General features: G+C 40.0%; 1 protein-coding gene across 1 annotated transcript in view; it reads right to left on the bottom strand.

Moving 5' to 3' along the window:
• Positions 1-18,414, bottom strand: part of LOC115103101 (astrotactin-1) — a 252,497-nt gene that overhangs the window by 103,427 nt on the left and 130,656 nt on the right. Inside the window, exons 15-16 of the mRNA XM_029623730.2 lie at positions 14,551-14,655; positions 4,989-5,177 (exon numbers count right to left, since the gene is read on the bottom strand). Of these exons, the coding sequence (XP_029479590.2) occupies positions 4,989-5,177; positions 14,551-14,655 (294 nt within the window). The remainder of the gene's footprint in view (positions 1-4,988; positions 5,178-14,550; positions 14,656-18,414) is intronic.

Consider the following 18,414-nt stretch of genomic DNA (forward strand, 5'->3'; position numbering starts at 1 on the left):
TCACCCCGCTCTCATCCAGAAGGCGAGGTCAGTACAGGTGCATCAAAGCTGGGACCGAGAGACTGAAAAACAGCTTCTATCTCAAGGCCATCAGACTGTTAAACAGCCACCACTAACATTGAGTGGCTGCTGCCAACACACTGACACTGACACTGACTCAACTCCAGCCACTTTAATAATGGGAATTGATGGGAAATGATGTAAATATATCACTAGCCACTTTAAACAATGCTACCTTATATAATGTTACTTACCCTACATTATTCATCTCATATGCATACGTATATACTGTACTCTATATCATTGACTGCATCCTTATGTAATACATGTATCACTAGCCACTTTAACTATGCCACTTTGTTTACATACTCATCTCATATGTATATATTGTACCCCGATACCATCTACTGTATCTTGCCTATGCTGCTCTGTACCATCACTCATTCATATATCCTTATGTACATATTCTTTATCCCCTTACACTGTGTATAAGACAGTAGTTTTGGAATTGTTAGTTAGATTACTTGTTGGTTATTACTGCATTGTCGGAACTAGAAGCACAAGCATTTCGCTACACTCACATTAACATCTGCTAACCATGTGTATGTGACAAATAAAATTTGATTTGATTTGATTTGATTTATGACATTTGTCTTAGAGATGTTATTAAGAAAAGGTTAATGTCATAATTTGTCATATATTGTCACTGTTTGTCTGGTTTCCTGAAACAGAAATGTATTGAACTTAACTGTTATGATCTGTGTTTTTTTTTAGGTTCCCATGGAAGGTGACGTCAGATCGTGTCTTAATGCATGGAAGGAATAATTTGGCCATAGACAGTGTGTGTAGACCTCAAAACCCTCCCTAACAGGCTGAAGAAAGAGCGACAAAGGCGTGCAATGAGAGAGACAGTGACTTTTACCACTCCTATCTGAGTCCGAGCCATAAACCAGGGCCGGGGTGCTGAGAGCGTGTGTGGAGTGAGCGTGGAGAGAGAACAGGCTCAGGTGAGAGACTTCTGTATGTGGGAGAAACGGAAGTATCTACTTGGATATTAAAATCGGGACATTATCAAGGGCCATGAAATGTGATAGGCCAAAGTTACATGTGCCGTTGGGAAAATGAACTGTAAACGATATCTGAAGAATGATAAGTGCCGGATGAAGGAAGGGGGGTATACGCACTGCTATCTATTTAGACTGAGAATGCATTGAGATACTGATCTTTCTTTACCAGGCCACTAATGACAGGGTCAAAGGGGGGCTGTAATGAGAAGAGTTATGACCGGCAATAAAAAGTTGTTTATAAATGTATGTTCTAAAAGGGGTGATGTGTGCTAAGTTGATAAACTGGAATTTGAGCCCTAGACTCAAAGTAAGCACTGAGGTCAGTCCTTCTAAATTTGGGTTGGATAATTGATAAAAATGTTTTAGTTGTGATTGGGATACAGCGAGAGAGAATTGCTGAAGCAGAAAATGTAGAAAATGCATTAGGAGTATAGTGTGTTATGGGTTATATGTAATGATAGAGGAGTATCATTCCCAGAGACTGTATATTGTTGCAGGAGGTGGCTCATAGAAGAGGGAGGAAAACTAACTGCCCACAATATGGGGATTTAGTTGAACATTACACATACCTAGATCATGGTGAGAGTAGAAGAGATAGTGGTGGCATGTCAGACACTATGGTAAACTTTCAGGACACCTGTGACTCAGAGTTTTGTTAGGTTGGATATTATTCCCAACTCATTTTGTTTTTCTCCAATTTCTAACAGCCGGCGAACATTTGACAAATTGCATGCAGGAGGTATTCTCACGGCAGGCGCTGTAGGGACAGTAACTGAAGGAGCTGTAGGGAGAGTAACTGAAGGAGCTATAGGGACAGTAACTGAAGGAGCTGTAGGGACAGTAACTGAAGGAGCTGTAGGGACAGTAACTGAAGGAGCTGTAGGGACAGTAACTGAAGAAGCTATAGGGACAGTAACTGAAGGAGCTGTAGGGACAGTAACTGAAGGAGCTGTAGGGACAGTAACTGAAGGAGCTGTAGGGACAGTAACTGATGGAGCTGTAGGGACAGTAACTGAAGGAGCTGTAGGGACAGTAACTGAAGGAGCTGTAGGGACAGTAACTGAAGGAGCTGTAGGGACAGTAACTGAAGGAGATGTAGGGACAGTAACTGAAGGAGCTGTAGGGACAGTAACTGAAGGAGCTGTAGGGACAGTAACTGAAGGAGCTGTAGGGACAGTAACTGAAGGAGCTGTAGGGACAGTAACTGATGGAGCTGTAGGGACAGTAACTGAAGGAGCTGTAGGGACAGTAACTGAAGGAGCTGTAGGGACAGTAACTGAAGGAGCTGTAGGGACAGTAACTGAAGGAGATGTAGGGACAGTAACTGAAGGAGCTGTAGGGACAGTAACTGAAGGAGCTGTAGGGACAGTAACTGAAGGAGCTGTAGGGAGAGTAACTGAAGGAGCTGTAGGGACAGTAACTGAAGGAGCTGTAGGGACAGTAACTGAAGTTAGCTGTAGGGACAGTAACTGAAGAAGCTGTAGGGACAGTAACTGAAGGAGCTGTAGGGACAGTAACTGAAAGAGCTGTAGGGACAGTAACTGAAGGAGCAGTACTAGTATCGAATGATGCTATATTGACAGCATGGAATTGGACTACTGCGCAAATGAGGGGTATTGTGAGACTATAGTCATGGGCCATGTTGGAAGTAGCAATGTTAACTTTAGTAGCATTGTTGGGATATCAGTTAATGACAACTCATGTCACATGGATTGGTACCTGGTAACTGGAGGAAAGGGGATGCGGTTACTCAAATATCACAAATTATGTTGTCAGGAAATGACCCATGTGTTGCAGTGTGTATATCCTCAGGTGAAAGCAGAGATATAACCAAGGGCACAGGCTGAATACTGGAGATTGAGTGTACATCAAGAGACACCAGGCGGGGGTGTTGGGACAGCATTGGTTTGGGACACAAAATACTCCATACAGTACCTGCAGCAGTAAATATCGTCATGTCTCTCCGTGGGGGGTGCATAGTTCTCACGTGAAGTGAGGTCCAGCTGCATAATGGGTGAGTGAAAACATCATGACAGAGGAAGCGGAGCGAGAGACAGAGAGAGACTAGATTCCCCTATCAGACATACAGATGGGTTGGGTCTGGGAGCTACTTTAAACATCATAGTTGGGTTAGCTGCTTTATTGGTTAATGCATCATATGATAGAGGATAGAGGGGTAATTGTACTCTGAACAAGGCATTGAGCATTGATGTGAAAGCACATACTGTACTGAGTTACCTCAAGAGGATGTAATGTTGATTAGGGATAAGCACTTGCATATCAGGTGAAATGCAGGAGATGGGGAACAAAGTGAAAATGACATGACTTGGGAACACCTCTCGGAGCCTGGGGCCAAAAGGAGAAGACTGGGCGAAAGCATGAGGAAGCTTTGTAGAGCTTTCATTTTTGTGGAAACCATCAGGAAAGTATCCGGGAGGCATAGAGTCGGGTGAAGAGAGAGTGGGAATTGTCAGGGTCTCAGACTTTGGTTTTCATGCATATATAATTATGCATAGCTTATCACATTGTTAATGTTGTTATGTTTTATGTCTTTTTGTTGCTTTCCAAGTCTTGTGCTATTACTCTCTTAGTAACCAGAAGGGGGAAGTGGAGAAACTAAAAGCTGCTCCATCTGACATAGAACGAGACTGCAGATTCAGCTGGAATTGCATTTTGTTGGGTGATGATAGATGGAAATAAAATTGTGTGATCATAGTACAGAGGCCATAAGTCTCTGAAATTGAAAACCAGTGAATGTTTGTTCATTATTTGTTCCATTTGTTAGTTTGTTTAATTCATGTTTTATTATCATTGTTTATCCATGTATTAGTAATTTCCAAGTTTATGTAAATTGAACATTAGGACGCTATTGTTCAAGAGGAAGGACTGTTGGAATCGGCTAAACTTTGAACATAGAGATATTAAATAAATGATAGGAAAGAAGCATAGAATCAAAGGAGTGAAAGAGACTGGGTTTTATGTCAGAAGTGAATGGTTCTCTGAAGAAAGACAGATGTCTTTGGAATGTGTTGGGTGGACGGGAGAAGCAACGTGCTGATATAGGGGAGACAGATAGACATCTGTGGATTAGGTGAAGGAGGGTTTGAGGTCAGGAGGTGAGGTCAGATTCCCTTAAGGGAGTAATAAGGGTTTAATATCTTGTTACCCTCTTCCTGTAGATCCATAAGATGTAAGGGTAAGATGTAAGGATTGGAGAGAAGGAGGAGTGTCTTAAGTGGGATTAATATAACTGTGATGGTGAGAAATAACAGCTGTAACAGCTGTATAGATCCTTTGGGCAGAATTAACTTGGTTAAAGCTTCTCTAGTGTCCGTAAGTTACTTACTCTGAAAAATAAGAACCTAACACTAGCCTCTGTGCTTCTACATCTACATTGCTTGCTCTTTGGAATTTTAGGCTGGGTTTATGCATAAACACCTTGTGACATCTGCTGATGTAAAAGGGGCTTTATAAATACATTTCATTGATTGAATTTGATTGAAATCACTTTTTCATGTGGCCGAAACTGACAGCTGTGTTATGAATATCTACAGCAATTAATTGCTGTGGCATAATGCATCTGTGCACTCTATCAACCTCCTTGGAAAGGTCAAATCCTCGTTTGAGATTTATGTTGTGATTTTCTATTAATTTAAACAGGTCTGAATTTGACATTTCAGCTGGTGTTTCCAATGGTCTTCAGAAGGCCTAGCTTTGTCCACTCTCAGCAAATGACAAATGGCTTTTCAAAAAAGGACATACATTCTGACCCTTTCTTTTTCACAATTCCATATACCCAGAACCCCAGAAATAAAACAATACCTTTTGTGGAACATGAACCAACAATGGATGCCCTCCAGGAGCTTATTATACTTTACATTTTCTCCAAGTAAGGTATCTCCAATCAATTAGAGGTCTTACCTTTGCTGATGTCCTGGTACTCCAGCCACAGCTTCCTCTGGACCTGCTTGTTGGGGTACCAGATAGTGCAGGCTTCCTCGAAGCCGTACACTGCCTCTTGTACAAAGTGATTACCAAACTCCCTGAGGATGGAGACAAAATCACTGCGGAGGGTGGCACCGTCCAGGGAGTGGATAGCAGAGCTGAACGCTGTTAGAAAACACAGTGCCGGAGTTAGCAACGGACAGGCTATTGACAAATCCATAGTGTCCTGTGTAAAACATAGGAAGAAACATAGAAAAACTATGAAACACATAAATCTGACACACACAAAAAGTACAAATATTTACAGTACATGGTTTGATGATACTTATTTTTACTACATTCCATACTCAGAATAAATTATTCTGTCTATGAACATAATTGTTTTTTCATTTTTAGGTCAAAAGTAAGTAAGACGCAGCTGCAGGTATTATAAAATACGAAACATAAGCATACTGTACACTTATGCTGCACTTCAATTTCAAGTTTTAGGTAAACATCCAAATGAAAACTTAAGTTTGTGAAATTATGAGCTATGACAGTGATTAGACTGTGATAAAAGTGCCATCTGTAAACTTGAGGCTTTCTTTAAGTCTTAAATTGAGCCTTCATGAATTCCTCATAGTTGAGTCATTAGTATTTACACTTGCTGGTGTTTTCATATCTTTGGGAAAACACTAAATAACATGTACAGCTCTTCAACTTTTCCATTATCATTCAAGAGCCCTAACATTAACATCCCACCACTCACAACAAGCTACTCCCACACCACATTTACATTATGAAGCAACAGTGATGAATGACACAGAACAGTCCTTGTGAAAGATGGTCCTTTGGTATCAGGTGTAAAAAAATCAGTAACCACCCCCCACACACTTCTGTGTCAGATGAAATATGAAAACCTACAACAGTAATGGAAAAAGAGAGCTAGTAATAGAACACTCCTATCAGATATGCATTAGTAATGACACGTCTATATACAGTATGTAATGTTTGTGTTATATTACAAAAATGTGTGGCGAATTAACACAAAATACATACAGATACATAGGCTAAATGATACATATGGTAGCCATCAGAAAATAATACGAAAACAAATTCAAAAACCATTCAAGCCCAAATAAACTATTCTGCAACTTTCTGAAAACTCATTAAACATTCATATAAAAACGTTTTAGCATGTTGATGTGGGCAGTTCAGATGACCAAGCATCACCATATGGTAAAACATTTGATAAAAAAATAAATAACTAAAACAATACTCCAAAAGATCCCAAAAAATAATAGTATGAAGAACGTCAAGGAGCTCAACAGCAAAGTACTGTCAACAGTAGAGAGCCCTTCTGAGAAGTAGTGCTTCACTAAATACTAGGCATGGGCATTTGAAATGATTTCCGTATTTGAATAATATCATTATATTTTTTTCGGATGTCCGGATAGTCAAAATACATGTGTTAATACAATTAAACAATGAACATTTCAATGGAGATTTGATGGCGTGATTTAGCTGAAATTACTCAAACTGGAGACATATCTCCCTCACTAACTTTTCAGCTGTCAGAGCATCTTACCGATCACTGTACCTGTACACAGCCCATCTGTAAACAGCACACCCAACTACCTCATCCCCATATTGTTGTTTATTTTTTTGCTCTTTTGCAGCCCAGTATCTCTACTTGCACATTATCATATTTAGATCTATTACTCCAGTGTTAATCTGCTAAATTGAAATTATTTCACCACTATGGCTTATTTATTGCCTTACCTCCCTAACATTACTACATTTGCACACACAGTACATAGATTTTTCTATTGTGTTATTTGCTGTACATTTGTTTATCCCATGTGTAACTCTGTGTTGTTGTTTTTGTTGCACCGCTTTGCTTTATCTTGGCCAAGTCGCAGTTGTAAATGAGAACTTGTTCTCAACTGGCCTACTTGGTTAAATAAAGGCGATAAAAAAAAGAGAGCTGGTGCCCTGCTTGTTTCAGCAGAAGGGTGGGAGAGGGGCGATAGAAAAGCAGGCGCTGGTGTGTGTGACAGCCTATGTGTGTGGCACGGAGGGAGCGCGAGAGAGAGAGAAAGTATGGTGTCAAATCCGATTCAAAAGTCGAACATGTTTGAGATGGAACGTGTGAGCGAGCAAGATGAAACATCATTGCAGAGCAAATACTTGAGTCGATTGTGCAGAGGACGGATCCCGCGAACGCAGGCCAGCGTAGTGTGCGCAAATTCAACTTGCGTGTGTGACTTTGAGCGAGCAGAACTGCATTTCCGCACCTAGTAAATTCATTTGAGAGCAGAGATTTTTGTGCTACATGTCAAACTCTTACTACATGTCAAGACCCACAACAAATTTCCAGTTTGCGCTCCAAAATCCATTTTGCTCTATAATTTCATACCAGGGAGAATTATAGCCAATGAACTTGTCTGTAGCAGTCTACTGAATTGCAATTGGTAAGGTTTTTGTAATCACGGCATGATTGCTCTCTAACATTATTTTTTACCATATAGATGGAAGGGGACGGTGAAAGGTAATAACAATAATAATACATAACAATAAATAATAATAATAAAGAAGTCAGTTCGATAGTTTTTCAGGAGCGTAATCAGTAGAGTAATCAACTATGATTTCAATATTGAAATTGAAGTATGTAGTTAATTGGTCTTCTGTTATTAAAACCTCTTAGGGCTGCAGCCCTGTACAGGGATCAACATCAGCGGAAATCAGCGGAAATTTCAGAGTGACAACTAATAGTACTCGATACAACTCAAACTTTCATTAAAACACACATGCAGGGTACTCAATTAAAGCTACACTCGTTGTGAATCTAGCCAACATGTCAGATTTTTAAAATGCTTTTCGGTGAAAGCATGAGAAGCTATTATCTGATAGCATGCAACCCCCGAAATACCCAAAGGGGACGTAAACAGAATAATCAGCGTAGCCGGCGCTACACAAAACGCAGAAATAAAATATAAAACATTCATTACCTTTGACGAGCTTCTTTGTTGGCACTCCTATATGTCCCATAAACATCACAATTGGGTCTTTTTTTCGATTAAATCCGTCCATGTATACCCAAAATGTCCATTTATGAAGCCCGTCTGATCAGGAAAAAACTGCTTTCAAAAACGCAACGTCATTTTTAAAAATTAAAAAAGTTGACTATAAACTTTGACAAAACACTTCAAACTACTTTTGTAATCCAACTTTAGGTATTAGTAAACGTTAATAATCGATCAAATTGATCACGGGGCGATCTGTATTCGATAGCAGCAAGTCTTGAAATCATGGTCCATATTCTCCCTTTCATAACTTCCTCTGGTGTACCCGAAGACAGGAAGTGCCTATTCCTCATCTAACCAAGGATAAACTTCAGGCCAATTGCCAGTACTGGCGACATCGTGTGGAAGCTGTAGGCATTGTAAACTGGACGCTATCTATTTTCCCTTGCCATAGACAATATACAGAGACTGGCGGAGAGATATTTTTTAAATGTTTTTTTGTGAACAGTTTTCCTTAGGATTTTGCCTCCTACACACGTTCTGTTATAGTCACAGACATGATTGAACCAGTTTTAGAGACTTCAGAGTGTTTTCTATCCACACATACTAATCATATGCATATACTATATTCCTGGCATGAGTAGCAGGACGTTGAAATTTTGCGCGATTTTTAACAAAAAGCTGCAAAAATTTCCAGCCTCCTTAACAGGTTTTAAGGCAGGCTATTAATGAGGCAAACTAGGTTAACGTAAAAAGCTAACTACTAACTAGGTAGCTAACTAACGTTAATGATTGATCCCATTAGCCGACGCCTGTAACGGATCTCGTCCTCCCCTTATGAGGAGGAGTAGCGAGAAGGATCGGAGGACCAATGCGCAGCGTGGATAAGTATCCATAATGTTTAATCAAACACAACAGAACACTGGAACAAAACCATAAACATGAATAAACGAAACAGTCCCGTGTGGTAACAAACACTGACACGGAAGACAAACACCCACGACTCAAAAGTGAAACCAGGCTACCTAAGTATAATTCTCAATCAGGGACAACGATTGACAGCTGCCTCTGATTGAGAACCATACTAGGCCGAACACAGAAATCCCAAATGATAGAAAAACGAACATAGACAACCCACCCAACTCACGCCCTGACCATACTAAAACAAAGACATAACAAAGGAACTAAGGTCAGAACGTGACAACGCCACTGGTGACAGCTAGCCTTACTGGGGTGCGACACATAACAAAAAATATATTAGACAAAATACTTTACAATTGACAAACATTTAAAAACATTAACATGTAGTGTGTGTGCACCTACAGTACCAGTCAAAAGTTTTTCTTTACTTTTACTATTTTCTACATTGTCGAATAATAGTGAAGACATCAACACTATGAAACAATGCACATTAAATCATGTATTAACCAAAGAAGTGTTAAACAAATCAAAATAGATTCTTCAAAGTAGCCATCCTTTGCCTTGATGACAGCTTTGCACATTTTTGGCATTCTCTCAACCAGCTTCACCTGGAATGATTTTCCAACAGTCTTGAAGGAGAGGTCAAGTTCCTAACCAAATAATAGACAATATTGTTAACCGTTAACTGCATATTTTGAGATAAAGTTTGATTGACTTTTACCCTGTCAGTTTCTGTGCAGTAAAAGTAAATGAAAATGACCTCAAACCATTACTCTCTCTCCATCACTCTTTCTATGCAGGTCCACTGGCACTAATATGTTCTCTGCTCAGCTGACAGAGACAAGAGATACAGGAATCCATTATGTTCCAAGTAGGTTACCTTGGCACTCCTGTAGGCACAGCACTCTCACTCGGACTTCCTGCAGGTAACCATGATATTCACCAATCACCCCCGTGACTTAATCATTAGTGGTACTGAGAGTTCTTCTTTGACGCTGTATGAAGGTATTGTGCATAGGACATGTGTCAAGTAGAGAGGAGGATGACCAACTACTGTCTGTGTGTTTGAAAGATGGTTCAATACTGAATGTATGTGATAGTCATTGCTAAATGATATGAGTATTGTAGGTAAGGGATAAAGTGAAAACCTATAGGAGGATAGCTCTTCACGAGGTGGGTTGGTCATGAAATGACAGCAGGCTGTTCAATACTGAGCCATGCTGACAGATAAGCGCCGTGGATTGGTACAGGGCAATTCCATGGTGACAGAGAGATGCTGAGACTCATAGGTTTCACTCTAAAATGTATGTCATACAAACCAATGATTGCAAATTGTTAAAAGTAGTTAGTCCTTGTGCATAGAGTTATATGGTCAATTTCACTTTGAAATCATTGTTTTTTGTTTGACATACATTTTATAGTGAAACATCTGAGCATCATGATTCCATGATACCATGGAATTGCCCTATAGCTTGGATCAGTCACACATCGTGTGTTTTCACTTATTTGGATAAATTATTATCCATAGTTGCCTCATTTGATACAGCCACAGCAGTCTTATAATTGATTGTTATCTGGATTGCAACATTAAGATGTTTAAACATAAACTCTGTCAGTGACATTTCCTGACTTCTTATTTTCCTCTCTCTGTTCTCAGGAGACAGGTCAGTGTGTGTAGAGAGAACACGTTTGATCAAGTGGGGTCAGGCTTCTACTTCATCACCCTGGCCCACTACGCCAATGAGGCAGAGGAGGCCAAGTTTGGACCAGTGAGTCACCAACTCATCGTATGCCTTACACAACTCAGCACATATGTATTGCTCCACCTTCCTCAAACGGTAGTGTCCTACTTTTGTTGATCTTTATACCAATGTCTATGGATAGTACAGGGATTTTAAGTTGGGACTTCGACCCCAACCTAATTCCATCTCCTGTATTGCTCTGCCCTATCTATAGATTATGCTGATGCTCCACTGTAAGGAACCTGGAGATCTTCATTGGTTCTGAGGGAGGTGACGTGGCCACAAACAGTGCCTGGAACACCTTCCAGCGCTACTGCTGTCTGGAGAACAGCCAGAGGGTGGTCAAGACACCTGCTGTAACTCCATCTTTAGTGTATCAGCTTTGCCGCACCTGGGAGATAAAGGTATGGCACCACACTCCCAACAGTCATGTATGCTTAAACATACTTGAATGTTCATTTATGTGCAATCAGCAGTTGAAACAATAACAAAGCGTTCTCCCCGCCCTGTTTCGGTAAAAAGCTGAGGGATTCAAATTCATAGACAGAGCTACGGATGCAAGGACTGACCATCTCGCCTCCTTCTAAAACCCCATTAGAGGAGACGACCCAAGTTCCTCACCTCAGACCTCCTCCAATGGGTTAAGAGAAGGATGTGAGTTGAGAGAAAGTGAGGAGTTGAGCAGAGATTAATTGGGACAGAGCTCATGTCATTGTTTTGGGTGGAAACTTATGTTGAATGATACATTTATTCTGTTTGCACTTATATCTTTGTTCTACTTGTCCTCTTTCCACAGATGACTCTAGCTTGCTGATAACATCTGACTTGACGGGACTCCTGTATTACTGACTATATAAAATAAAATGTCCAATGCCAAGTGGAAATCATTTCATATTCTGTAATTGATAGACAATGGTAGTTCCAATCAGACAATTTCTATAAAACAAATATATTTTCCTTGGTGCAATGTTTGGTGAATGTTTGGTGAATGTTTGGTGAATGTTTGGTGTTGTTTTTTCCTCAGTACTCCTTTGAATGCCGTGTGTACTGATTTAGTTCTAAATTGCCATCATCAAGTCCATCCTCACCTCCTCCTTCACTGCAACATATTGTACAGTCTGCTGACTCCAGGGCAAGGAAGCGTGCAGGAAAGATCATTGCTGACCCCTTCCACCCCCTCTTCTCCCCTCTGGCAAACGGTTCAGGTCAATCATGACCAAAACCTCCCGCCGCCTGAACAGTTTGTTCCCCCGTGCCGTGGTCCTCACCAACTGGCCACCTGGTACACGATGATCCTCTCATCCATAGACATTGCATTCTGCACTATTCATACACAGACTATGCACCCTTGCACTATCATCCCAGAACTACACATTGCACTTTGCACTATCTGCACATCTCATACATGCATAGTTTATGTATGTGGATCTGTGTCAATTCTGTATCTATATATTATTTTTTTTGTATTCTGTTTATCATCTGTCTGTACATTCTGTTTATTGTGGCAGCACCATTTCACAGAGTCAAATTCCTGTACATGTGAATAAAGCTGGTTTATCATATGTCAGTTAACATTCTATTATTTGGGACTAGTTATGTTCTGTACGAACTGTAGCAGATTCTCCCTTTTGTGTCTTCATATAATAAAAAATCCCCATGTGTGTGTGTGTGTCCTTGGGCTCAAGAATTCCCTTCAGTCATCGTCACACATTCCTATAGGCAGGAACTCAAACAGGAAGTACCCATCGTTAGGACTGTTTAATACTGGTCTGACCAATCGGAATCCATGCTTCAAGATTGTTACCATCACGCGGGCTGGGATATGTTCCGGATTGCCCCTGAGAATAACACTGATGTACAGTTGAAGTTGGAAGTTTACATACACTTAGGTTGGAGTCATTAAACCTAATTGTTCAACCACTACACACATTTCTTGTTAACAAACTATAGTTTTGGCAAGTCGGTTAGGAAATCTACTTTATGCATGACACAAGTCATTTTTACAACAATTGTTTACATACAGATTATTTCACTTATAATTCACTGTATCACAATCCAGTGGGTCAGAAGTTGGACATCAACCGTCCTGTGGGTTTTCAGTCCAACCCTAATTTAACACACCTGATTCTACTAATTAGCTGCTCGACAAGACCTTAACTAGCTGAATCACATATGCTAAATTTGGGTTGGACTGAAAACCTACAGGACAGTAGATCTCTAGGAAGAGGGTTGGGGAGCCCTGATAAACAAACAGCTCTGCAGTCCATCGCAAACAGAATGCTTGTAATAGCCAGTCACAACACTGGACTGGCCAATTTGCTTGTTCATCCAACAATCCAGTGAAAGTGACCAATATAAGGTTTCTAGACACGCACCTGCCTTTATTAAGCCTGCCCACCTGAAATCCAAACCAAAGGTGTCTTGAGTGAGAGTCATTTTAGAAATTGAGAGCGAAAACTTGACAATGACAAGTGACGATTGCTGGTGAACAATTTAATGCATTCGAATAGATTTTTTTACACATTAAATATATTTATTTGTTTACATTACTATATGTATTTTTGATCTGTGACTGACGTTCTGCTCGCTCAAAGTCACACTTGCAAGCTCTCAAGTTTAATTTGCGCTCTCAACTGCCCTGTGCACTCGCGGGACCCGTGTCCTCTGCTCACTCGAACACATTTCTTCTCTCTACCCAGTGTTTGCTTGCGCAATGATGTTTAATTTTGCTTGTGTGCTCCATCTTGTGTGCGTTCGACTATTGAATCGGATTTGACACCATAGAAAGTTGCTTAAACGACTTGCGCTCGTTAGATTAGCTTGTTGCTGCCATAGGTTATCTATCATACCATCTGGTAGTGCCTGTCTTGACTGCATCAAATCAATGAAAAGAAGGTAGTTAGCTAAAGTAGCCAAGCTAAGTTGGCCAACTAGCTAGCTAAAGTAGCCAAGCTAAGTTGGCCAACTAGCTAACTAAAGTAGCCATGATAAGTTAGCCAGCTAGCTAACAAAAGTAGCAAAGCTAAGTTAGCCAGCTAGCTAACAAAAGTAGCAAAGCTAAGTTAGCCAGCTAGCTTACTAAAGTAGCAAGGCTAATTGATGCTATTTCGCTGCTCTCCCCTGTCCTTGTCTAAAGGAACTCCATCCATATGAAACAACAGCCTACATGTTCATTGAGCATTGTAGTATACTCCTTCCCATTTAACCAACTTAATTCCATAACTTTAATTATATTTTGCATTGATTAGAAATCTCCCAGTTTACTTGTTCCACATGGAGCCTCTGACTAGCTCCACTTTGATTGACCGACAATAACAACAAGCTACACGTGTCAAACGTGTAGTAGGGTACCGGTGCGTCTTTTTTATGGGGCGCATTCATAAAAACTCATAAAAATATTACAATTTAGAATGTAATGGTCTATCTTTGTAGGCAATGTTGCAATGCAGACAATTGAATTACATTTTAGACAAGGCGTTTAAAAATATATATAATACTCAAAAAACATTATACTCTCCCAAGTAATCGTATACTAACCTCCGTTTGGATATTTCAATATTTGAATAACCATTTCCATCCTTACTAAATACCTATCAGCAGGGCCTGTCAAAATCTTTTGGTTTACCTCCGATACAAAGCTATGTGGATGATGATAGCTTATCAGACCATGAAGGGAGGCTGTGCTAAATCATGGCTAAGTGATGCAAATGTGGAATGCTTCAGGCTAATGTAATGTGCCACATTTTGACTTGACTTACACTGTTGAAGTGTGCACGTTACTCACTGCATAGAAGATTAAGATTACCCTGCATTTATAAAATCCTGATTAAACTTTTAATAAATAGAACCCTTTAACAATGAGTTGGTTACCTTGAGAGAGTACCCACTGGTTCAGTTTGACGTGGTACAGGATGGACCTCAGCCGCCATTGCTGGATGAGTGGGTACCCAGAGACCTCACTGTAGTTCACCATTCCTGTAAGACACAACATATCATCAGCTATGATTTTCCATTCCAGATAACAGTGCTTCAAAGCATAACATGAAAGAGGTAGATTAACAAAGAAAATAACTAATGTTAGGACAGATAACTTGTACTGCACATTTGCAAATAGCGACTGTCTCTTATGCAACATACAAACAATGGCTGTCGGTGACAGATCCTTAATTCACTCTCTGATGGGTTGGAAAAATACTGATCCACACAAAAGACAACCATCTAATGGTATCAAGCACTTTGACTTGATTACTAAACCACCAGATAACAGAATAGAGAAAAATCATTCACATTCTGCCTGCCTATAGAGGCTTGACAAAAACCTTAATTGGTTAGTCCATCAAAAATGTTTTTACAGATGCCTTGCTTCTTATGGTAATGATTGACTTGGTCAGCTTGTTGCGGAAAATAACAAATCATTGATGGCAAGAAAAGCATAACAAATGTGGCTATGAAAATACATTGGGACGTGGCAACATTCATCATCCAAATCCTTTCTCCAGATGAGATGAATCATTGCTATTCTACCTCTGGTTTCGGTGCGAGTTAAGATCCCTCACACATCACCATATGTAGCATTGGCAAGGTGATAAATCATCTCATCTCCTATGGCAACTGTCAGAAATGAAAGATATCACACCCGTATATCAATGTAACTTTCCCTTCATATTTGAAACATCTGGAAGATATCAAAAGCCACAACATATCCTTGGAGCTTTGGGAGCTGCTACGTCGTCGGTCAAAACATCTGTGAGACATAAAAGAGCACATTCAGGATGTCATGGAGTAATTCACAACTGTATGAGGACATGTCACAAAATATCACCCTTCTAGGAGGCAGCTACATGTTTCGACGCCCAGAGGAGGACAGACACTGAAAGATCCATTTTATTCTACTGAAAGTACTACTGAATGAGAACTGTAGTATTGTATTGTCAATGTGATATCCTATTGGTATTGAGTGATTAATGCCAGAACTTACCAATTCACGACTGTATGAGTACCTATCATGCTTCTGAGAGATACTAAAATATATACTTTGTGTTTTCATTACTAGTGAAATGAGAGCTGTGTTGTCCTATTGATATTGTGTGGGTAATTTGTGTTCCCCTGTAAAGAACACAAATACTGTGTAGAGGATCATTGTCTTTCAGTATAAATAAGGGGTAATGCATGCACTGTATTTGTAATTCAGCAAGAGAGCCAAGTGAAAATTGTGCCGGTAACCGTTCTTTTTTAAAGCTATTCTCTAGAAATGAATCGCTTGGCAGTGGCTTGACATATCGTATGAACTTGATGAATAAGGCTCTAAATGTGATGTTCACGCATTGTCCTCACCTTGAACAACATTCATTTATCCCTTCTTATGGGAAAACGCTCCCCAAACAATATCATTCCTGGTTGTAGGCGCAGTGCTGCACCGTACCCGTCCCGTTATAATATTAATAACAAGCCAAAACATATACAGGCTATATTCTTTCTTTTCAAAGGCCTTGTCTCCATTTACCCCTTGGGTGCTCTGCACTCGTTGTCTGACAGAATGATTCATATGACTGAACTTAACAGTCTCTACCTAGCAAACCAAAATTGGTTCTGTGAAAGTTACCAGAACATTCGTAAGGTCACGGCAAATGGTCTCATAACACAAAAACTGTCCAGTCGTGCAGATGATTATAGAACATTTGTATAAAACATTCACCTGATGTTGCAAAAATGTTCCTAGAATCTGTTATATAAAGGTTCCCAGAATGTTTAATTAGGTTGTGGGAACAGTCTGGTGAGAACATTGTGGGGACATCACAAAAGAGATGTTCGCAAAACACAAAAACTGTCCAGTTGTTCAGATGACTCTACAATGCTTTTTTTAAGGTGCAAAAAACATTAATCTGATGTTGCAAGAACGTTTCCAGAACACATTTAAAATCAAATCAAACTATTTGTCACATGATTCCTAAACAATAGGTGTAGACTAACATTGAAATGCTTACTTACAGGCCCTTCCCAACAATTCAAGGTGAAAGAAAAGAGAAATAATAGAAAAGTAAAACACGCAACAATAAATACAGACTGAGTAACAATAACTTGGCTATATACATGGGGTACCGGTACCGATGTGCAGGGTACGAGGTAATTGAGGTAGATATGTACATACATATAACTAGGAATAAAGTGACCGTAGCAGTTCACAGCAGCTTATGTGACAATTCCAAAAATGTTGTGCAAAAAGGGTCATTGCAGATAGTCCGGGTAGCTATTTGGTTAACTATATAACCCTTTCCTGCAGTCAATTACCAAAAGTGCCCTCTCTGGCCTCATGAGTGGAATGTTATTAATATTTTTCATAATTCTATAATTCATTAAATAAAAAACGAAAATCCGGTGTATTTTAACATACACTAGAATGAACATAGATTGAAGAGAGAAAGAGAAAATACACAAATCAAGAACTAGAACTAGGCAGAGGATATCCGAATATCAAACCCAATGTGTAACCATGATGGAGCTATGATCTAATACTCTGAGGGCACTTTAAATCTCTGTGCCACCACGGCCAAATCTTTTTCTAGAATCTTCTCTCAGGAAAATTCATAGCGACAACCACAGGTGGAAGTTATCTTATGGCTCATAGAACCCCATTAACTATGGGACCCCATGTTCCATTTCACTCTTGGATAAGTCAAATAATGAATGACTGAGGGAAGATGTGGAACATTGGGAATTACCAGGCTGACACTCCTCTACTAATCTAATGGGAAACTAAAAGTGCGTCCCAAATGGAACCCTATTTTCTATATTGTGCACTACTTTAGACCAGATTCCCCATAGGGTGCACTATGTAGGGAATTAGGGTGTCATTTGTGACACATCCTAACAGTAATATAGCAGCAGAGCCCCACTCTTTCTCAGGATACTGACAAGAGAACTAAAGCCTACAGGAGGAGTAAAATGTTAGCTCTTGAAAAGATGTATGGAATGGCTGTACATAACGCCTCAATAATCCAATGGCAAAGTTAATGGTAGAAAATGATCATATACAGTATATTCGGAAAGTATTCAGACCCTTTTTCTCTCTCATTAATCTACATACAATACCCCATAAAGACAGAGCAAAAACAGTTTTGAAAGTTTTGCACATTTATAAAAAATTAAAATACTGGAAATATCTCATTTACTTATAAGCATTCAAACCCTTTACTCAGTACTTTGTTGAAACACTTTTGGCAGTGATTACAGCCTCGAGTCTTCTTGAGTATGACGCTACAAGCTTGGTGCACCTGTATTTGGGGAGTTTCTCCCATTCCTCCCTGCAGATCCTCACAAACTCTGTCAGGTTGGATGGGGAGCGTCGCTATACAGCTATTTTCCAGTCTCTCCAGTGATGTTCGATCGGATTCAAGTCCGGGCTCCGGCTGGGCCACTCAAGGACATTCAGAGACTTGTCCCGAAGCCACTCCCGTGTTGTCTTGGCTGTGTGCTTAGGGTCATTGTCCTGTTGGAAGGTGAACCTTCACCCCAGTCTGAGGTTCTAAGCGCTCTAGAGCAGGCTTTCACCAAGGATCTCTCTGTACTTTGCTCTGATCATATTTCTTAGTCATATAGTCATATCCTGACTAGTCTCCCAGTCCCTGCCACTGAAAATCATACACAGAGCATGATGCTGCAACCACCATGCTTCTCCGTAGAAATGGTGCCAAGTTTCCTCCAGATGTGGCGCTTGGCATTCAGGCCAAATATTTT

This window comes from Oncorhynchus nerka, linkage group LG20, assembly GCF_034236695.1.
Source record: "Oncorhynchus nerka isolate Pitt River linkage group LG20, Oner_Uvic_2.0, whole genome shotgun sequence".
In the NCBI taxonomy this organism is placed as follows: domain Eukaryota; kingdom Metazoa; phylum Chordata; class Actinopteri; order Salmoniformes; family Salmonidae; genus Oncorhynchus; species Oncorhynchus nerka.